Source organism: Wallemia ichthyophaga (genome assembly GCF_000400465.1).
Source record: "Wallemia ichthyophaga EXF-994 unplaced genomic scaffold scaffold19, whole genome shotgun sequence".
In the NCBI taxonomy this organism is placed as follows: domain Eukaryota; kingdom Fungi; phylum Basidiomycota; class Wallemiomycetes; order Wallemiales; family Wallemiaceae; genus Wallemia; species Wallemia ichthyophaga.
In genome coordinates this window covers 170,832-192,298 of record NW_008806292.1, presented here as the reverse complement: position 1 = coordinate 192,298, position 21,467 = coordinate 170,832, and the positions used below count along the sequence as shown (strand labels likewise).

Below are 21,467 nucleotides of genomic sequence, written 5' to 3'. Positions count from 1 at the left end.
AGCTTCAACACCAACGACGATGAGCGAGACCAAGGAAGGAGATAAAAAGAATAAAAATGGGAAAAATCAATTAAAATTATCAAATACTGAGATTATTGGCGTTATTGAACGGGTGGTTAGCCAAAGCACCGTTGTCGACACTTGGGATTTATCCAAGGCTGGGATCGATACGCTGCCCGTGCAAGTTATAAATCTCATAAAGCAAGACACTTGTAGACTCGCATTGAGCTACAATAGACTGGCTGGACTCCCAAATGAGATATTGCAGCTGGGGAAGCTGCGATACCTGAATCTACGCGCTAATATGCTAAGTACATTCCCAGTAGTCGTGAGTTTGATGTCTTGTGCTTATCAACCTACTCACACCCCACACACAGCTCACTCACCTCCCAAACCTCGAAATTCTCGAGCTTGGGCGAAATAAGATCAAGAAACTGCCAAAACATCCAGGCTGTCTTGCTAATTTGAAGGTTTTCTCTATTTCTAAGAACAGGCTCACTAGGATCCCTGATTACCTCTCCAACTTCCATAACCTCCGTATCATCAAGCTAGACTCAAATCCGATAGAGTGGCCACCACCAGATGCTTTTGACAGCTTCAACCACGCTGCTTCCTCAGTCACACACCCTGACTACCCTCAGAAACACAAGCTGGACTTGGAAATGGAAGCCTGGGTTGCTGCTCTCAGGCGTTGGCTGAGACATAACCCAGACAGTGGCACTCAAAACGACACACATGATAGTACACCCTCAAACACTCCTTCTCCATTCAATCCACCCACTCCTGACACTCCCAACAATCACTACTTCTCTCCCACTCTCGACGTATACAACTCTGACTACGCTTCAAAGTCATCACATGCTTCTCACGGCAGAAACGCATCCTCCTCCGCAATTTTCCCAAAGCGCAGCATAAATCAGGAGCTTAAAGTGAAAAAAAGTCTTCCCGACATGCGTCACGGCAGCAATAGGATCATCACCGACCCCACGCCCCTCAACGCTACCCTCCACAGAGACGAAAGTCTGTCATTCGCCGTAGAAAGGAAGGAGAGTGTCGATCTCCCCCCAATTCCCACTCTTCCCAGCAGTCTTAGTGGTTTTCCAGGCCCGAGCTCCGTATCTGAAACTGAGACATCCGAGCATAACTGTAGTCGAGAGTATAAACAGGAGCATTATCCGGCAACTCCTCTATCGAGAAACATTGAACATCTACAGAAACAGGCATTGCATTCATCCACAGTCAGCACCACATACAAACACAGACACACGCCCACTCCACCCTCCCCACTTTCCATCTCCAACACGGACATAATAGTTGACGCCGCAAACAGTCTCCTCTTTGCGCTCTCACAGACTCACTCTGCCATCTCGCACCTCGTTACACTCACACACTCGGATTTTGCCGTGGTGGTTGGACCCCTGCTTAATAGTGCGGCGGGAGGGCTTGACCCGCTCTTCCGCGTGCTGGGAGGGAAGGTGCACTCTGGGAATTCTGTACATTCTGCGCATTCCAGCAACACCATTGAAGATCTCACCGACGCTGTCAAGATGGCCAGCAGGGCATTCTCACCACTCATTGCAGAGTTACGCGCGAGAGTTGCCGGGAGATTCGTAGTCGATGCGCAGTTCGTTCATCCTGTCGTACTCCGCATGGTTGTCCTCACTCTATACGGGAGTATGTCAGAAATAGCCAATGTGTGGCGGGTGATGAGTGGTTGTGTGGGGGGTGTGAGTGGTTTGAGTAGTGTGAGTGGCGGTGATAGGGGTGGTGGGGGTGATAGGAATGAAAACCAGCTACAGCACCAGCAAGCACAAAAACCACTGCAACCGCTACAACCCAACCAAGTCCACCAACCACACCAAACTCGTAGCATTGACAAGAGCACTAAGAAGGTCTATCGTCAAGGCGTTTCTTTGACACAGGCTGATTTCGACTATGTCCACTCACATAACAGTGCACAGAGCAGCACACTCGCTCCAAGTGCCCCAAACACACCCAGCGATCGCTTGCCTTATCTCGATCTCGATAATCCGCGCACACCTACTAGTCGTTCTCCCGAGCCTGGATCTACGACGGCGCATGAGCAAGCACAGTTGGATGGTCATGTTCGTGAACGTGAACGTGATGATGTACATTCCCAACTACGCACACCATCCCCACACGCACACCCAGCACAACTCCAGCCGCACCAAATTGACACACTTAAAGTGGCACCACGGACACCCCGCGCTAGCACGCCCGACGATGCGGGAGAGCTGGTGGAGTTGATAGGTAGTTGTGTAGAGGTAGGCGGACGGTTTTGGCCTGTACTGGACGAGGATGTCGCTAGCACGAGCACATACGATGATGGCGGGGATAGCGTTCATAAAAATGCCAATACAAATACGAATACGAACACTCGAGCCACGCTTAAGGCAAACACCCCCTCTCACACCTCAGATCCAATCATGGTCGAGCTGCGCGATAAATCCAACGAGGCCAAACTGCTCACTGCTAAACTAGCCCAGGATTTAGAGGTGGTGAAGAGTGCGAGGAACGCCTATGGAGTTGGCGGATTGCGCGCCGCTGATGCGGCATGTGTGAAGGTGCTGTTTGAGCATGCCTCGGCGTTTAATAAGGTGAGCGGGAGTTTATTTTTTGGCTAGTCATTGGTCACGCTAACTAACTCTATTTTATTCTTGTCTTTGTCTAGATGGTGATTTGGATGGCATCTCTCGTTAAGGGTCTCGGCGAAATGAGACGTCTGCCGCTCAAGACACGCAGGAGGATGCAGATGATTATGGATCTCGTGTCGGAGTTGACAGTGCAGCTGCACGTGTCGCAGTACAGACCACTAGCGCCATCGCCCAACAGCGCAGCACTGAACATGGCAAGTGGGAGTGGTAGTGGTGGAGTAATTGGAAATGAGGTGAACGGTTCAAATAGCTTAAATAGCTTAAATAGCTGGAAGAGTTTGAATAGCACAGCACCTCGCTCACCCAAGTCAGCCAAGTCCTCCAAATCTACAGGCAAAAAAAGTCGTGAGAAAGGATTAGGAATGGCGGCATTCCCTGCACCCGTTCTCTCCAGATCACAGAGCTCTATGCCGGCGAATATGGCTAGCATGGCTGGCAGCATGAGTGCGGGTATGGGTATGGGCAAAAGACCTTCACAGCCAAGATCAGCTACTAACTTTGGAGCGGGATTAAGCAAGGTATTCAGCCCGACTAGCTATGCAGATAGTAAAAAACGCGGTGGAAGTGTTTCGGGATATAGTGCTAGCTCAGATTCGACGAGTTATGAGTGAGAGTGTATTGGAAGACATATGATTAATTTACTTGGAATTACTTGAGATTGCTTGAATTTAATTGAAATCATCGCAATCCACTTGAAATCACATTACTTTCCCTATACAGGTGTTAGTGTGTTTTCAGGTGAACATGATCAACACACCTGGATAAGCGTCTTAATTCCACCCGCAGTGAGAACCATCCCAGTACCGAAGACAGCAAGGTATCCATAGTAGTAGAGTCTCGAGCGTGGCATTTTGAGGTGGGTGAATTCACCTCTGCCTTGAGCATAGCGCTGCTTTTGAGGAACGAGATTTGGGCCTGTGGGTGGGTTAGTAGGCGAGGCTTCATATTTAATAGATAAATTCACGGTTTGTAAGTGAATCGAACATCGCTGTTTTCAAGGAAAAGGCAAAAAAGCCGTTCAAACCGCAACACCCACGATAGAAGCAAGATTCAAGTGAAAATGGTAAAAGGCTATTAAATACGAAACTTAAATTCTAACAAAGAATCTGCCAGGACAACTCCCTTGATGAAAAGGTTAAATCTGTTCACTACAAGCTATCCACTGAGCGCACGATGCTTGATAGCGCACAGAAGATGAGAGATGCTCACTTGGGAAATCCAATGGCACGCTCACTCGCTGAATCTCAAATCAGGGAGGCCCAGAGGAATGTCAACTTTTTTGAGTCCACACTCAGGGATCTCGTTGAACGTCGCAAGCGAGTTTTGGACGGTGAGCGAGAGCTACCACAGCTCCCTGGTAACAATGCAGGCGTCGAAACAGACACCCCAAATCCCAAGCATCCCTCCATCCACCGTGACAGCTCCAAGCGTGGGCCCAAATCTCAGATATCAAACTTTGAACTCACCAAGGAGGACTGCCCGTACACTCCCGCTAAGCTCAGCCTTATGCTCCATCAGCTCGATTACAAGCTGGCTCGCGAACAACACTACAAGAAAGGTATCGAGAAAATGGCCCTGCTTTATTCCGCTGAGGGTGACAAACGCTCTCGTATTGAGACCCAGCTTAAGAAAGTAGAGTCTGACGCTAAAATGTCCATCCTCCGCCAAGCTCTTCGTCGCTATCAGAATCTATACGTTGCTCCCACCACGGAAGAATCCGGTGAGCCTGCCAAAGTCGATGGTCTGCGTAAGCCGCTCTCTGGTACTCTCAAAATTCAAATCAAGAGCGCGAGAGACCTAAATCACAAACTTGTCTCCAATCAGTCTCACCGCTCTCACCGCCAACCTCCACTTGAGACTCTGATTCTCATCAAGGTCGGTGAGGATACCCCTCCAGTCAAAACTAGAGCTTCTAGATCCACCGGTCACAACGTTTGGAATGAGTCTTTTGAAGTCCCCGTCGATAAGATTAACGAGGTGGAAATCGCAATCCATGAACGTCAAGCTGGCGCCAGTGATTCAGGTGTACCTATTGGTCTCATGTGGATCAAGGTCAGTGATCTCGTCGAAGAACTTCGTAGAAAAAAGGCAGACGTTGAGGCGAGTGCTCTGCTTGAACGTATGAATCAGCAAGGTAGTCTCGACAGACCTGGCCAACCTCCGCAAAAACTCTCTGCTGTTGATGGCCCTAACGATCTATCTCCAAATACCAACCTCAGCGTGAACCAGTCCATCTCGAAAGCCGCCTCTCCTAGACTTGACGACGAGGGCGTAGAAGGTTGGTTCTCTGTCCAGCCAGCTGGTGCTGTAGCTCTTAAACTCAACTTTGTCAAACAAAATGTAAGCAAACGTCCTGCAGATAACAACGGTCTCGGCAGACAAGGTGCTTTGCGTAAGCGTAAAGGTCAAGTACATGAGATGAACGGCCACGCCTTCGTACAAAAGCAGTTCATTACAAATGTCATCAAGTGCGCTTACTGTGATGATTTCGTACTTGATGGAAGGGTATACAGATGTGAAGACTGCAGATATACCTGTCACCGTGGTTGCTACGAGAAGGTTGTCACCAAGTGTGTATCTAAGCAAGATACAGGTGAAAAAGATGAAGATAAGGTGAAACATAGAATTCCGCACAGATTAGCTCCTATCAGTTCCCTCTCGCCCAACTGGTGCTGTCACTGCGGAGAGATCATCAACCCACTCTCGAAGAAAGCCAGGAAATGCTCAGATTGTCCTGTTACATGTCATGCTGAATGTGCACACCTTCTTCCTGACTTTTGTGGTATGAGTATGGTTACTGCAAACAGCCTTTTGCGTCAGATGCAGGCCATCGGCGCAGCCAAGAAGCAGCCATCCAAACCAAAGAAGCCGCTTCCAAGCAAGAAGGCCTCTGACGAGACATTGGCAGGTGAGCGTGAGCGTAATGAAAAGACGACAGAGGAGATTGAGAAAGGTGCCCAAAAGATGGATTTAGCATCGCCTAAAGAACCTGCACCGGCACCTAAGGAACAAGTCAAACCACAGAGAGTAGAAGTGCCACGTCCATACCCACCACCATCCCAGCAACCTCAGGCACAGGTGCCTTCTCCAACACCCTACAGCAGACAGCGTCCCGATCAGCCTTACAGAGCACCACCTCCACAGTTTCAGCAGAAACAGCAGTATCAGCAACAGCAGGTCCAGCCTAAACCTGCACAGCAGGTCAGTGCAAGCGTATCTACAGCCGTGCAACGCAAGGTAGGGCTCGATAACTTTAACTTTATTGCTGTTATCGGTAAGGGTAACTTCGGTAAGGTTATGTTAGCAGAGGAAAAGCGCAGCAGCTCGCTATTCGCAATCAAGGTGCTCAAGAAGGAGTTCATAATCGAGAACGATGAAGTGGAATCGACGAGATCTGAGAAGAGGGTATTCTTGTCTGCTGCTAAGCAAAGGCACCCATTCTTGCTCGGATTGCATTCATGTTTCCAGACGGAGACGCGCATTTATTTCGTTATGGAGTATGTTTCGGGTGGTGACCTCATGCTGCACATCCAAAGACAACAGTTCACACCACGCCAAGCTAAATTTTATGCCTCCGAAGTTTTACTCGCACTTGAGTACTTCCATCAGGAGGGAATCATCTACAGAGATCTGAAGCTCGACAATATCCTTCTCACACTCGATGGTCATGTCAAGGTAGCTGACTATGGTCTGTGTAAAGAAAACATGGGTAACGGTAACACTACATCGACATTCTGTGGTACGCCTGAATTCATGGCACCTGAAATTCTCCTCGAGCAGAGATACACGTGTGCAGTCGATTGGTGGGCATTCGGTGTGCTCATATATGAGATGCTACTTGGACAATCGCCTTTCAGAGGTGATGACGAAGATGAGATCTTCGACGCTATTCTCGAAGACGAGCCACTTTATCCTATCCATATGCCTAGAGATTCCGTCAGCATGTTGCAAAGACTACTCACTAGAGACCCTACTAAGAGACTTGGTGCGGGTGATGCTGATGCTGAAGATATCAAGGCGCATGCATACTTCCGTGATGTCAATTTCGATGACGTCTTTCACAGACGCATCCCACCTCCTTTCAGACCTTCTATCGTGAGTTTGTTGTTAGTTTTATAGCCACTTCTCACATTACCTTTTAGGGATCCGCAACCGATATCTCTAACTTTGACACAGAGTTCACACGCGAACAACCCACCCTCACACCCGTTCAGGGTCAACTCACCGAAGCTGACCAGGCTGAGTTTGCTGGTTTCTCGTGGATCGCTCCTTGGGCTGAGTAAGAGCATTCGGTTTCGACGTTGTTGTTACGATTCACGATTGATATGATGGAATTAATTCACTCTATTATACTACTACACTACACTACTACATTTCCACACTTCAGAACCCTCCACTCAATTCAATTTTCTCCCCTTTTCTTCTTTATACCTCAACAAGACATGCACAATGTTAATCGTTTCTTCTTACTTTGTTGTCACTCTTGTTCTTTTGTTGCTTCTCGCCAGGAGAAACTTTACTTTACCTCAATGAATTTTGTTTATATCTTCCCATCTATCAGTTGTTTACAAATAAATATAGATTGTTTACAAAGCGCACGGTCTATTTACGCGCTCTCTTCTTTGAGCCTCCGCTGTTTTCACTAATAGCACGCTTTATACCCAGCTTCTTCATGGCCTCTTTGCGCTCTTCTTTGCGGTGATCTTGACGTCTTTCCTCTATCTTGTTGAGGTTCTTCTGACGCTCATCTCTCTTCTCATCTTTCTTGGCAGATCTCTTTGCACCTTTGTCCTTATCGATGGCTCTCATCTGCTGAATCAGCGCTACCGCTCTCTTTTGCTCAGGTTCCATAACTACAGCTCTCTTTTGCATGTACGTCTCATTCTTTTGTGGCTTGGTCAGTTTTGGCTTCGACGCGTATGGTAGCTTGGCTTGAAGATGCTTAGGTATTTTGAGTGGGTTGAACTTCTTGTTGTGACGAACGACAGGCTGTAATGAAATTTGTGAGATATGTAGTGGTGTTTAGATTCCACTCACTTTATATGCTGAGTTGATATCCAGAGGAGTCTTCATGTGTCTCTCCTTTCTAATCGCACCTGTCAACTTCATTCCCTGCCAGTCTCCATCGAGAAGACTCGTTACTGGGTTGTAGAATTTGCGTGGCTGGATGCCATACCAAGCACGCAGGAATATGATGTCTATCAGACGTTAGCCAGATTCAACAAACTTCAAACCCACACTCACCTGACATCTTTAGCTTGTCTTCAAACGTAGCTCTGAAAGCTCCTTCTGGTTTACTGATAGCCTTTTTAATTTGTCCTCTTATGCCAGAGACTGTGCGCAAATGAGCACCCTCAAATTTAGCAACTTCCAAAGCAGAGTTAAACATATCCTTGATGAATGCCGTATTGTGATGCACCTTCATGGCCGTACCTGTAAGCTTCAATTTTTTAACTATCTCAGTACTCTTGTCATTGTCCAAAATCAGACCTGTTGCACTGATTCTGAAAGCCGGTGTATCGTTCGATAAAGTATTGAAAGCACAGAACGCGGTATTTGGCGTAGCTAATGGACCATAGAAAGATGCCAAGCAGTGCGCGTGTTCAGGTGTGTATTTCAGCATTCTGTTACGAATTGATCTATCCTCAAGTGAATAGATCGGTATGGACTGGAACCTTCTCCAACCCAACGAAATGATCAATGGATCATTGGTCTTCAAAATTTTTCCATGCCATCTGTGCTTGATTAATCTTGATTGCGCATATCCGAATTGCATTTCAATTGGCAGTAATCCACCAACTATTACAGGAACAGAAGGGTTGAAGTTGTTTACCATCTCGCATGGAACACGATCTAATTCCAGACGTACGTAGGTACCAGATCTAAAACCTTCAACTTGCTGTCGAATTTCTGGATCATCATCAGCAAACTCTGCTGCATTATCTTCTAGCTTTTTTGCCATCTCCTGTTTACGCTCATCGTAAAAGTCCATCTTCTCACCATCTTCATCGTCATCATATTGCTCATCGAACTTTTTCTTCAACTTTTCCTTCTTCTCCGCGATAGCCTTGAGACGCTTTTCTTCGCGAGTTTCTGGTGAGTCGTCTTCTACTTCCTTTTCTTCATTTCTTTCCTCCTCTTCGTCGCCATCCCCATTCTCGAGATCTTCGAAGCCTTCATTGTTCTCGTCATCACCGCCTTCATTTTGGTCGGCGCCTGTGATAAATAGTCCACGAATAGAGTCAAGTGTGTCCTCATCTGTCCATTTTTCTACAATATCTTGGCTGATTGGCGCGCGGATAATATCTACTTGACCTTCGTATTGACTCTTTTTAGGTGTTCTCTTGACCTGGAAGAAGTCATCCTCATTATTCTCATCTTCCTCCTCTTCAACAGCATCATCTCCGTAAACGATTTGCTCGGGAGTAAGATCAGAATTGTAAATCAAAGACATTAAATCTCCTTTGTTCTTTGATTGCTTTGCGACGAGTGATGCGTGTTCGCCCATTTTTTGCTTCCATCTGGGCACATCCTCCTCACCGTCAGCGTCCTCATTCTCGTCATCTTCAAGGTCAGGATTATCTTCATCGTCTTGTTCGAAATGACCTTGCTCTTCCTCTAGGTCAACCTCTGAATCACTGTCATCGAATGCAATATCCTCCTGGATATTGTCCTCTCCGCCACCTTCGTAAAAACGACCTCTACGCATATTCGTACGGCCCTTGTCATCAACGTTGTCAACTCCTTCCTCATCTTCTATGTCGGACAAATCTTCATCTTCATCTTCAGCATTTGAATCTAGCTCCTCGCCATGTTCATCGTCTGAATCTTCCTTGTCGTGTTGGATAGCTTTCGACGAACCACCGAGCAAGCGAATTTGAGACTTCTTGATTGACTCCTCGAGCGTGGATGGAGCGTCTTGAAGGTCCATGACCATCTTTTCACCCTCACCCTTGGCTTCTGATGAGTTTTTGTCAAAATTGCCGTTCACTCTGACCCAGATAGCATCTTTGTCGTATCTGACACCGCCGAGATCTGACATAGGAGCATGGATTAAACGCTGCTTGTCAGCCAATCTTCTCTTCCTTTCGCTATCTTTTGTTGGTGGTGGGCAAGGATCGTCTAATGCTTCAAGACTTTTAATATTCATATCGCCTGCGCCTGGTATGTGTATTGTTGTCTGCTGCTTCAGTGGAACACCTCTAACGTATCCGTAAAGCGTGACGTTCCTGTCAATTGCTGGATTCTGTCTCACAACTTCTCTTTCTGTCAGATCTTCAAGTCTGTCTGCTATAAGATAAGGGTGTGTATTGCGCCAGATAAGTGGACGGAACTTCATAACCGAAATGAATCTGGTGAGGTTCAGTACCTCGTTGTTTGGATACCTCCCGTTAATGACACCAGATAATTGGAAAAGACGAGCACCAGCGTACGTCTCAGTCCAGAAACGATGCTTCAGTCGCTTTTTCTGGGCTCTTAAATGAGCTTGCTTCTTGATCAAATCGACATGCGACAGAATACCCATGATCTTTGGGAAACCGTGTTGGCGCATGATTGAGAACATTTCCATGCTCTCCATTTCGAATCCACTTGTGCAGTCAATAAGCATCAGTACCAAATCTGCAACTTTGCCAATATCGATCATAGAACTGATATCGTTAGGACATTCAACAAAAGTGATACGACGAGCTTTTCCTGCAACGACTGTGACAGGTCCTTTGATATCGTTGATCGTGTGCTTCGAGTAGCGTCTAATGAGTGATTTCATCAGTGTAGTTTTCCCAACCTGGATTGAGGTATTAGAAGTGGCGACTGCATATGTTTGCAACGTACACCTGGTGGGCCTGCTACCGCTACGAGCACTGGTGGCGCCTGATCAACGCCTGGTGTTCTATCGACCAGAGGTACATGCAGTCTCTTCTGATTTTTCTCAGCGTTCCTCATAATATTCCTGTTCTGTGTGTTTATATTTGAACTAATAAAAGCCTGCGCAGGTGCTCGTCAGCAACCCATATCTGCGTCTTTGCAAGTACGCACCTTGTGATTGATTGGCTTCTCTTTCCCATTACTTCCTTCCACCTTCTTCGCCTTCTTTTCTGCTTTTCTACCCGCATGCGCTTGCTGATGCGCTTTCGCTGGTTTATCTTCCATCGCTCGTGGGTGTCAGTGTGCAAGTTTATCGGTGGTACAAATGGCAATTATTCAAATGAATTTTACAAATTATAAATTATTCTACTGATATACTTGATATCTGTGGTGGATCCTCGGGCTATTTACTCTTCGTTAGTGCCGGTGTTGCGAGTGGATTATCACCTACCCTGTCCTTCCTATCTACTCTCAGTTCTTCGATCTTGTGTATCACATCCATCCCTGAAATCGCTCTACCAAATACCCTGAAGGACATTCAGCGAAATACTCTACTTGATATTGTACTCACGTGTGCTTGTTATCCAGCCACGGTGTTGGCACTGTGGTTATAAAAAATTGCGACGCATTAGTTCCTGGTCCTGCATTTGCCATGCTACATTCGTTAGACCTTCAGTCAGGTCCAATCAAGATCCACCTACCTTAACGTGTATGGCTTATCATGAGACAGGTCTGGATGAAACTCATCTTCGAAGTCGTGGCCAAAGATACTGTCTCCACCAGTACCGTCACCAAGTGGGTCACCTGTTTGAAGCATCTTGATTGCGTTAGTAAGGACAGCTTTAATCGCAGGAATCTCTTACAAATCTACGGATGACTTGGACGATGCGTTAGCTTGCCATAAGTGAGCTCGTTTTACGTACTTCTGTGGAATATCACGCCCTCGTAGTAGCCGCTGCTGGCATGTCCGGTAAAATTTTCGACAGCCTTAGGTGCCTTATCAGCGAATCTGGATTTCATTATCAACACAACAGTAACACTGTAAACGCACTCACAATCGCAAAGTAATGTCGCCCAATGTTGTATGCAAAATCGCCTTTCCTGCCGCTGGTCTTTGTCTAATCTGCTTTTGGACAGGTGCGACTGTCATAGCTTGTTCCTCTTGAGTTGGTTTTTCATTGAAAACATCGCGATCTCCAGATCTGAAGACAAATCAGCTCATGTTCAATTAGAATTAACAACTCACCCTTCAGGCTCGGAGTTCGAAAAGAGATGAAAACGGGGACGCTTGTACGCTGAACAGAAGAGTATAGGATCACGAGCCTGAGACTCTTGCAAGATTGGATTGTCAGAAGCAGCCATTTGGGCAGTCATGAATCCTTTTTTCGTCGGTGCACCTTGATAAAGCGAGACATTTAGGAATCTTATTGAGTCGTCTTTTCCAAGGACTCTGGCAACCTTGTTTGTGACAATGTTCACAACTAGACATCAATGTCAGTGACCCAGCTAACAAAATATCTTGACGCACCTTTAATACCTAAGAGCGTTGGGTAGATGATAAAGTTACCGCTCTCGTCAAATATGACGTTCATGTTTGACACTGCGTGCTCGTTCTCTTGTATCTCAGACTCCAATGCTAGTCTTCTGCCGAATTCCATATCATCTAATTTGTATATAGCTGTGCCTGCTTGCTGCATTTCACTAGCAGCCTCCAGCGATTCATCATACTTTCGCGTAAGCTTACCAGAGAGGAAATTGAAAAGTCTGATCTTTCTGTCTTTGATTGAGAACGCAACAAAGTGACTTGAGTCCGGTGAAAGTGCAATAGAGGTTGGGGGTGCTTTAGCCTTCCTAAATTCGTACAGATCGGTAGACGATTTAAACTCCCAAAGGCGTGGAACATCTTTTGGTGTTTCATACGGCTCATGAGGTGACCAGTACTCAATCATACCACCGATGTCAGCTGAAATAACAGTATCGTATCTGTCTGAGTACTTGATGATGTTGACCGGCTTGTTGTGGATGCTGGTGAGAGTATGGAAGGGTTTACCGTCTCCTCTGCCATCAAAGAGATGCATGGCCGATGAGTTCTTGTCGGAAATAGCTAGGACAGATCCGCCTTGGCTAGGACTATGTATCCATGCGCATGTTGAAGGGGGGAAGTCCAGACTGAACATGTTGATCATATCGAAACTGACGACATCGAAAACCTTGACAGAGTTGTCTTCTGATAGCGTAGCCACCAGGCTGCCATCGTTGGAGACAGCTGTAGCTACAATCGGCTGCAAATGAGCTCTGAATTGCTTTCTGAACTCGATTCCTTTGGGCTCCTTGTGCCAGAACTTAATGGTACCTTCGACAGATGTAGTCACGATATAGTTTGTCTTTGTGGTCGCTGCCGTGAGGACGTTGTCTCTGTGCATAAAGGACTTTGTATATCTGTCGCTGAGCGGGAGATTGTTGAGATACGTTGACTCGTGCGTGAGCACCTTCCTCTTCTTATTTGACATATCGGGCATTGGCATTGGCCCAAAATCTTCTTCATTGTCGTCTGCCATAATCGCTGTTGCGGTGAAGGGAACGATCAACCCAACGATGACGACCAAATTCACCGTGAGATCATTCTATGGCGGTGGCAAGGATGATGGGCCGGGGAATAGCAAAAGGCCAATCAAGAACATAAATGATGTTATCTCTATCTCCCCCTTTCCAAACGCACTTCCATCTTCTCAATGTGAGTTGAAGAACAAACATCGAGATGCAAAGAGATAACACACACAACAGTCTCCAGGCTCTTTCCAGAATCACATACATATATATCGTCTCCAGATTTAGCCTCCTCCAAGCCGTCCAACGAGGAATTTGATATCATCTGGAATACTGGCGCATCAGACGACGAAGATATTGTAGATCTGATACGCAAACAGCATCAGCTCAATATCCAGGACGAATCTCTGCCGTTAGTTCCGCGTATTCAATGTCTTTGATATGGCTGACATACAAAAGCAATATCAAACTACCTGCAGATATATCAATATCTAACAATCCAGTCCATCTCGATATCGGTATGCCTAACTCAACAGCAAACAAAGTACAAAAATCTATACCCCCACTCCCTAGATCAAGTAAACCAAAGACAAAGAATACTAGCAACGCAGAAATCGCATTATCAATGCAAGATGACAGCAACTATCTGTACTCTTTGAGGAATAGAATCATTAACGATCCTCCTCCTCCTTCATCGTCCAAATTAAAACGGGAGAATGCAAAGACTGATGGTGAAAATTTACCTGCAAAAAACAAGGAAAGCAAGAAGCGAGATGTTCCATATGAAGCAAACTCACCTAGCAATAAACGCTCCAAACAGACTGAACCGCCTAAAACTTCACGAAATGTGTCAGACCCAAAATCAAAACCAGCCAAGCAAGTGCATTTCAGTTCCGATCCGCCTGCAGAAGCGATGGAAGCTGAGAAAGCACCGCCTCCTGTTACAAAAGACGATAAATTTGTTGACAAAATCGTTGCACACAACCCGCTTTTGAAGAACATTCCCAAGGCTGCATCATCTCGCAGGACTGTTGTTGCTACAGAGCTGTCCAATAACTCAATTGACAAGCATTCATTAAAGAAGCTCAAGCAACTTATTAATTCAATTTTGGAGACTGAAGATAGCGTGTTGATGGGCGTGGATGAAATCCCTAAGGAATACGCTGCTATGTTTGCAAGTGGTGGTCACTTGCAAGCAACCTTTATCAAAGACATTTCCTCGTGTTTAAATCAACTTTATGCCAGCAAGCCAAACTCTATTCTTGAGCTGGCTAATAATGACTTTGATGGTACTTCGCAATCAGAGCTGGTCATTACGCTCGCACGTCTGATCAAGCTACTCAGCAAGACCGTTGGGCTGGGTGACAAGCTATCCGTTTGGACTGTGGATGAACGGGATGTCGAAGGATGTAAAAGAAACCTTCAAACATCCACAGAATCCATTATAGCAGTGGAGTGCATTCTTCTGATTATGAAGTTCGACCAATTACCAAAGCAGCTTTACTTTGAAGACGTGCTTTCGAAGTGTTTGTCGGTTCTCAGACATCATCTCACCAAGACTGTATATTCATACGTTGAAGCAATTGAAGAAGGATACAGTGGGTCTACGTTTTGCTGTGTAGTACATGTCTAACTAACATTTTAAATAGGCAACCCATCTGAGTGCCTCGCGTATATTGCAAGAGAAGATCCACAGCCAATCAAGAAGCAACTCTCGAACCTCTTCAACGCAATCAAATCATCCCTTCCATCTCTAAATGCCCTAATGAATCTTACGCATGTCAGTCTGGGAGACTCAGTCTTGATCACCGCAACATACATTTCGATCGGACCATTTTTCGTAGCTGAACCAACATCAACGAAGAACGGTGCCGTTAAAAATGCTCTTTCGCCAATTGGAGGGGGTATTGGATTGCGAGAATTGCGCCTGACTGCGCTCACTCTCATGCAAAATATCTTCGCAAACTACGATACACAAAGACATTGGATTATCGACGAAATACTCTCTGCAACGATTAAATTACCTGAGTTAAAGAAGCAAACCAGGCAGTACCAATTAAAGTCAGGAAAATCAATCTTCACACTCTCAGCACTACTTTTCCAGCTTGTTCAAGCATGCTCGCACAGCGTGCACGAACAAGTCAACACCTTGCGCGACAAACATCACTTGAACACTTTCAAAGATGAGGAGGTAGATGATGGGAAAGATAAAAAACATACAGAGTTTCTGTTAGCTGAGGCTGGACTCTGGAAGAGGGCTCTAGTTCCAACAATATCAATTTCGCAGAGCATCATGTTTCAAGTGTTTACTCACATCTCACAATCCAAATCGCAAAAGAGCTCGCATGAGGCAGACTATAAGATCATGTTGGAGAATATTGTAAATGATGCACTGACAGTACTGCATCTTCCAGAGTGGCCCGGTGCATCCTGGCTACTTGTTGTCACTGTCAAGCTAGTAGAGCATGAAATAGACCCGAAAATCAAATCACCAACTGAAGTCAACAACATGCGCTCGGTGATTTTGGAGCATTTCGGTAACATCTTTGCTCATGTTAGAACGGTGGAGCTTCAAAGAATGCATGAGGAAGGCAAAAATGATTCTAATCCATACTTTGATATTGAAAGGACTGTCACTAATGGAGATATCGGCGCACTAGAAAATCTTCACTCTATTCATCAGCAGTTACTCATGAATTTATACATAAATGGGTCGAGAAGCGAACTATGTAGGTCAGCCTATGAGTCGCTTGGATCGCAATGGGGTTATGCAATAGTAAGAGGGCTTCAGGTGTCGCAAACCATTTTTGAAGAAGCAGGCGAAGATGAAACAGTTCGTCATAACCAATCAGGTGTACAAGGAAAGCTTTTTACATTCCTTCAAGAGATCTGGGCAGAAGACGAGAATATGGATTTTGCTGACTATAATCGTCTCAGCATGAACCAAATGCAGTACATCACATTACAGCTCTCATCTACATCGCTTGTACAGAAAGCGCAGGATCGAATTCTCGTCACCATCTTAGAGTCTTTCTCTTCTAACTCAGCATCTATCCGTGCTAAAGCTGTCAAAGCACTTGGTGTAGCCATTATGAGTGATAACAGCCTCCTCAATGATGAAGATATTAAGCGTTGTATTAGTAGCAGGGTCGGTGATGTCGCTTCTAGTGTTAGGGATGCAGCTCTGGATGTCCTTTCTAAGCATCTCGCCAAGGACAGTGGAGTTGCCGATGCATACTTCACTATTGTGAGTAGAAGAATCGATGATTCGAGTCCTGCGGTTAGAAAGCGTGTTGCAAAGCTTCTCAGAGATATCTACGAGTCAACTACCAGCTTAAAAAGAAAGGCGGAAATAGCGAAGCTATTTTGCTTGCGTATTGCTGATGAGGATGACTTACTGAAAGATGCTGCTCTTGATGCTCTTGACAAACTTTGGCTGGACCTTGTTATCCCCAAGTCATCAGCAAAGGAGAAGGCGTTTATCAGAGATGAGAAGAGTTATGATGAAGACGATCAATCGAAATCGATCAATGATGTTGTAGAGATTATCATGATGGTCACCAAGCTCTTTGGGGATCGCTATAGTTTATTCGAAGAGGCTATGTTGAAGCTGGTGAAGAGACATCCAATGTCTCACAACGTTCAAATTTCGACACGTCTTAAATCTATCGCAAATTCTCTAGTAGACAGGCTTGACATGAGGGAAGAAGATAAGAATTTTAGTCCTCTCGCTTGTGTAAGAGCTATACTTGTCATTTCTGGTACAGGCAAAGGAGTTGTTGGAGGTTCCGCTGCTGAGCAGCTCTTACCGTTGCTAACTAATGGTCGAAGTGTGGGTGCTAATTCGTCGCGTTGGATTTTCTACTAATAATCACTAAAGCCTGAAGAAAGAGCCATTTGCGAAGCTACTCTGAAGATCTTCAGAAAGGTCATACCGAGACTCCCAATAGTAACATCAATGCGTCTCACCGATAATCTTCAGAATAGGCTGTTGCCTTTAATAGCCAATCCAAATGGCAGGATGTCTGAGCTTTCCGAAGCTGTAGCATGTCTTTGCCACGTCGTAACCCGCCACACGAACTCTTATGTTACGCTCACAAGAATGCTACTCAAGGCAGTAACTGAAACGAAGGCACTATTGGATAGTAATTCACAAACCAAGGAAGCATTTATGAAGTGCAGAGTACTCATTATAATCATGTCCCTCCTTGTTCAGCACTGCGACTTTGATGATGTTAAGAACTACGATGATATGCACGTTAGGGAAAGAGCACGTCAGCAGTACTTCAACGCAGCCAATGATCTTGATGAGGTAGATAAATTGCTCGTCTTTGAACATACCGACGAATCAGACGACGAAAGAGAGTTCACCATCCCCGTACGCATCTGGGTTTTGCTTATGGCTGTTCGTTCAAATGTCAAAGAACCGAGTATACGTGCTCTCACATTACGCGGACTAGGTTGTCTTTTTGTTGGATATCCTTATCTGATGAATGATCTGGCTTCTATCCAAATGATGGACGAAGTGTTTGGTGATACTGATACACAGCATAAATCAGACCAGCTGCAACTTTTATTGGTATTCCAGGAGTATTTGAGAGTGGATGAGCTTAAGAAGAACGATAAGCCTGATGATGCAACAGTACAGAACAAAGAAATCACTGTCGATAACCTTATTGGCGATGCTGATGTCTTGAATGACTCTAAGTGAGTGAAATGTGTGACTTTAATTTGCAACTGACTTCATTATTAGCGTTGGTCCGCGCGTACTGACACGTTACCTTCGTCATATACTCGATGCAGCGCTTTCTACGTCCGCCGCCATAAGCGCACCGGCCATAGATATATTAGGATTTGTCGTTAAACAGGGTCTAACCCACCCAATTGAAGTGAGTATTGCAACTACATTAAAGGCTTTGCTAAATGCGCATAGCTACTCCCAGCACTAGTAGCTCTCGAGACCAGTACATCAGGAGCAACGGTCGCAAAGGCTAAAGAGCTCCACGCAACCCTTCACTCTAAACACGCTTCTGTTCTCAATACTCAGTATCTTGCCACGGTTGAAAAAGCCTTCCAGTACCACCGTCTCATAACTGGACAAGAAAATGGATTTAGAAATGATGTTGCATTATTGGAAACGTGGTTCGATTTTATGAAGGAGAAACGTTTAATGAAGCTGGATTTTTTGGGTGGAATTGTCAAACACTTCGACATGAATCCATTGAGGAAGGCTGTCTCAGATGATAGCATCTCGATGTCAAAGTTTGTGGCTGACAACTTGCTCGCTTTCAGCTATCAGAACAATGAGGAAGTATTGTGTATTGGCAAGATGCTCTCTACGTATCTTGCGACGCACGGTGAACAACTTCGTGACGAACTTTCTTTCGAAAATATCAATGAGACCATGAAGAACATGATAAGGAGCAGCGTTGTTTTTTCAATTTGCACACTCCTAAAAAGCAATCTCAGAGATATGTATGGCTTTACTGATAAGCAGTTCTTCGAATATAATCCAAAGAAGAAGACTTCGTATGGTGACAAGGCGTTAGCTATTAAGACAGAGATGCGACCAATCGAATATGGGGCTATACCAGGAGCAGCCAAGATCATGAGTACAAAGGAGGATTTTACTGAACAGATAGATGCTTACTTCAATCTGATCGACGATTCGCCTACTACTGGATTAGATGACGACGCTGAGTCTATGCTGAGTGATGGATCTTCAGATTAATGAAGTTGGCATATTCAAAACTTTTCAATTGCAGTATTTATTTTACACATGGCAAACAATTGTTGTATAAAATGAGCATATAAAATAAATTAGAATTATTCTTAGTTGAGTTTGAATAACGATTTGACTTCCTCTTTGTCATTCAATTTCCATATGACTTCCATCTCCAAACCTCTTTCGCTCTTGTTAGAGATGAATACACCAGATATACTATCACCCTTCTTCACATCTAATGGTTTCGAAAAGGCGAAGAAAGTCTGCTTCCAGTGAGTTTCAGTACCATGAGGACCAGTGGTGAAAGAGACATCCTTATGCTCAGCACCGGCGTCATCTATGAGGGACTTAACGGAAGGTGGATCTTGTGAGTTGCATTCTTTTGGTGTTTCGGCTGACTTGGAGTCTGTGAAGAAGGTGTCAAACCAACCGAGAAATCCATGCATTGTTTCATCACTTTCGATTTTCAGATTGAATGATGACTTGAAGTTCAATGCTTTTGCTTTTTGGGTTTTGGTGTTTATGTCTAGTAGGCCAACGCTATTGCTTATCAGTGAGCTCTGTTCGAATGATTCGACGTGAGCAGATTTATGGATATCCTTTGACATTCCACTCATTGTGAAACCATAAATATTATCCCAAAATCCAACCTTCTCGTTCCACCAATCGGAGTTAGATGCTGCACCCAGAAGGATGCGCATGTGCGATGGTGCCATTACACCGTCTGGCTTCAAGTATCTGTCTCTTGCTACAATTACACTGTCAAGCATCGCTTCGAAGAGCAAGAAATATCCCATCCACTCTGATATAATAACGTCGACTTGTACTCCTTCCAGATCGATCTCTTCAACTTTACCCTTAACTACTTGGATGACGTTGGTGAGATTGTTTGCTGCAATATTCTCATTGGCTTTGCGCACGATGTTGGATGCATCGATGGCATAAACCTTCTTGGCGCCGGCTTTGGCAGCCAGGAGGGAGAGGATACCTGTACCACAGCCAACATCCATGACAGTCTTACCTTTAATGAGCTGCTGGTTGTTGAGTATCCACTGAGCGTACGAAGCAGTCCTAACATGATCTTTGATCATAGTCTCGTGAATCTCATTGTAGTCGTAGCTTTCGAAATACTCCGTATCAACAAAGTTATCATTCAAGAGTTTATCGTTGATGAAACTATTCGATTGCTTCAATTGAGCTTGCAATTGCTTCAATTGCTCATCGGTAGTGTTCGTAGGCTGCTCGTCGTCTGACCAGTCATCGTCGTTGGTGAGTTGGAACAGCAGTGGATCTGACTCTATAGCTGGGATCAGGTATTCATCATTTGAGAAGAAGGCGTCGTTTGGTGTGATGGCTGAAACTGCGTCCTTGCCTTGTTTTCTGATGAAGTTTACCAATCTGATTTGATTATAGTAATCTAAATTGAGCCTCTTTATCAATTCAATCAAATCCAAGCCATTCTGCTTATCAAATTCTAAAGCGGACTCAGGCCTATCGAATGTCTTATTTGCAGTGAGTGCTATCGTCTTCTTGCTTTCCAAATCGTCAGAATTCCAGCCCTCGTAATCTTCTTCCACGCTTGATTCACTAGATGAAGACATTTGTTCTATCGCTCTTGAAAGTAAACAGTGAACATGAGTTTCGGGCTGCCTTATAGATACGTAAACGACAAAGAAATTCTCAGCCATATCGGCAAGCCAGCAGAACTACTGGTTGTGGATGTAAGGGATTCTGATTTCATCGGCGGTCATATCAAAGGTTGCCAGAATGTACCTTCGAATAGCTTTTTGGATAGCGTGCACGAGCTCGTCAAGCAAAATGAGTCTGTACCTAGAGTCGTCTTCCATTGCGCGTTATCGCAGTCTAGGGGACCGAAAGCAGCGAGAATCTACGCAGAATCGAGACAGGATCTGCTACCAAATGCTAAAGAGCAGGATGTGATGGTTCTCAGGGGTGGCTTTACCCAATTTCAAGCCAAGTACGGTACAGATAAGGATTTAGTTGAGAATTATAGGAAAGAGTTGTGGGATTGCTAAGTTGTTTACAAATATCGCTTTGGATTATACCACTTATATTCATTTCCTTGCTTTTGCTCCTGCTCCTGCGCTTCTCGCTGTCTTCTCGCTTCGTCATTCTTACGCTTGAGATTGGAGATGTGATGATCGCTATACTTCTCAGTAAGGAGTCTCATCTTGTCCATTTCTTCGCCGCGTCTGGAACGGCAGTGCTGCCATGTGGCCACCATCACCACCATTGAGCTAGCAAATGTCCAATTCCAACTGCTTTTGATTCCTGTCGGTGTGAGCGTCTTACAAGCCACTGAAATACACACGCCACTCACTCCTCGTGGATATGAAGTGAATAGCACCGAATGTTATTCCACCGCCTATCCCGTAGAGGAGAGCGTTGCGCATACACGGCACACTCTCAATCTTGTTAACATCATCCACAGATAGCAGCTCGAATGCCTTCTTGTATCTATCGTAGCTCTGTCCCGGCTGTGCTGCATCTTTGTCTATTTTTACGTTCACGCTCTGTGGCTCCTCGTGCGGTGACATGACTGTTGGTCGCACTCACTCAAGAACATGTTGCGCTCTGTGTGGCGCAATCGCCAGCAGGTTTCCAGAATAGCGTGGCGGTCTTCGCTGCTGACT

The 21,467-nt window shown here is 45.2% G+C and overlaps 8 protein-coding genes across 8 annotated transcripts; 4 read left to right on the top strand and 4 right to left on the bottom strand.

Moving 5' to 3' along the window:
- Positions 1-19: 19 nt before the first annotated feature.
- Positions 20-3,286, top strand: J056_001950 (Leucine-rich repeat-containing protein sog2; the record flags this gene model as incomplete). The annotated part of the gene is made up of 3 exons (XM_009271578.1): positions 20-328; positions 378-2,618; positions 2,693-3,286. The coding sequence occupies 3 exons, from the start codon at positions 20-22 to the stop codon at positions 3,284-3,286; spliced, it is 3,144 nt and encodes a 1,047-aa protein (XP_009269853.1).
- Positions 3,287-3,378: 92 nt separating this feature from the next.
- On the bottom strand, positions 3,379-3,661 carry J056_001949 (uncharacterized protein; the record flags this gene model as incomplete). Its single annotated transcript, XM_009271577.1, has 3 exons — positions 3,379-3,387; positions 3,433-3,590; positions 3,640-3,661. The coding sequence occupies 3 exons, from the start codon at positions 3,659-3,661 to the stop codon at positions 3,379-3,381; spliced, it is 189 nt and encodes a 62-aa protein (XP_009269852.1).
- A 187-nt stretch (positions 3,662-3,848) lies between these two features.
- Positions 3,849-6,958, top strand: J056_001948 (Protein kinase -like protein; the record flags this gene model as incomplete). Its single annotated transcript, XM_009271576.1, has 2 exons — positions 3,849-6,770; positions 6,818-6,958. 2 exons carry the CDS (start codon positions 3,849-3,851, stop codon positions 6,956-6,958), a joined length of 3,063 nt encoding a protein of 1,020 aa, XP_009269851.1.
- Positions 6,959-7,277: 319 nt separating this feature from the next.
- On the bottom strand, positions 7,278-13,099 carry J056_001947 (Ribosome biosis protein bms1; the record flags this gene model as incomplete). The annotated part of the gene is made up of 14 exons (XM_009271575.1): positions 7,278-7,664; positions 7,713-7,873; positions 7,920-10,461; positions 10,509-10,661; positions 10,713-10,828; positions 10,920-10,944; positions 10,993-11,068; positions 11,113-11,196; positions 11,243-11,358; positions 11,405-11,418; positions 11,465-11,550; positions 11,597-11,743; positions 11,788-12,022; positions 12,070-13,099. 14 exons carry the CDS (start codon positions 13,097-13,099, stop codon positions 7,278-7,280), a joined length of 5,172 nt encoding a protein of 1,723 aa, XP_009269850.1.
- Positions 13,100-13,136: 37 nt separating this feature from the next.
- On the top strand, positions 13,137-18,819 carry J056_001946 (Protein rad9; the record flags this gene model as incomplete). The annotated part of the gene is made up of 7 exons (XM_009271574.1): positions 13,137-13,275; positions 13,326-13,500; positions 13,548-14,686; positions 14,738-16,920; positions 16,969-17,795; positions 17,842-17,977; positions 18,022-18,819. 7 exons carry the CDS (start codon positions 13,137-13,139, stop codon positions 18,817-18,819), a joined length of 5,397 nt encoding a protein of 1,798 aa, XP_009269849.1.
- Positions 18,820-18,920: 101 nt separating this feature from the next.
- Positions 18,921-20,414, bottom strand: J056_001945 (Ribosomal protein arginine N-methytransferase rmt3; the record flags this gene model as incomplete). Its single annotated transcript, XM_009271573.1, has 1 exon — positions 18,921-20,414. The coding sequence occupies one exon, from the start codon at positions 20,412-20,414 to the stop codon at positions 18,921-18,923; it is 1,494 nt and encodes a 497-aa protein (XP_009269848.1).
- Positions 20,415-20,447: 33 nt separating this feature from the next.
- J056_001944 (Dual specificity phosphatase ibp1) lies at positions 20,448-20,849 on the top strand (the record flags this gene model as incomplete). Its single annotated transcript, XM_009271572.1, has 1 exon — positions 20,448-20,849. The coding sequence occupies one exon, from the start codon at positions 20,448-20,450 to the stop codon at positions 20,847-20,849; it is 402 nt and encodes a 133-aa protein (XP_009269847.1).
- Positions 20,850-21,057: 208 nt separating this feature from the next.
- J056_001943 (uncharacterized protein) lies at positions 21,058-21,371 on the bottom strand (the record flags this gene model as incomplete). The annotated part of the gene is made up of 2 exons (XM_009271571.1): positions 21,058-21,095; positions 21,155-21,371. 2 exons carry the CDS (start codon positions 21,369-21,371, stop codon positions 21,058-21,060), a joined length of 255 nt encoding a protein of 84 aa, XP_009269846.1.
- Positions 21,372-21,467: the final 96 nt, after the last annotated feature.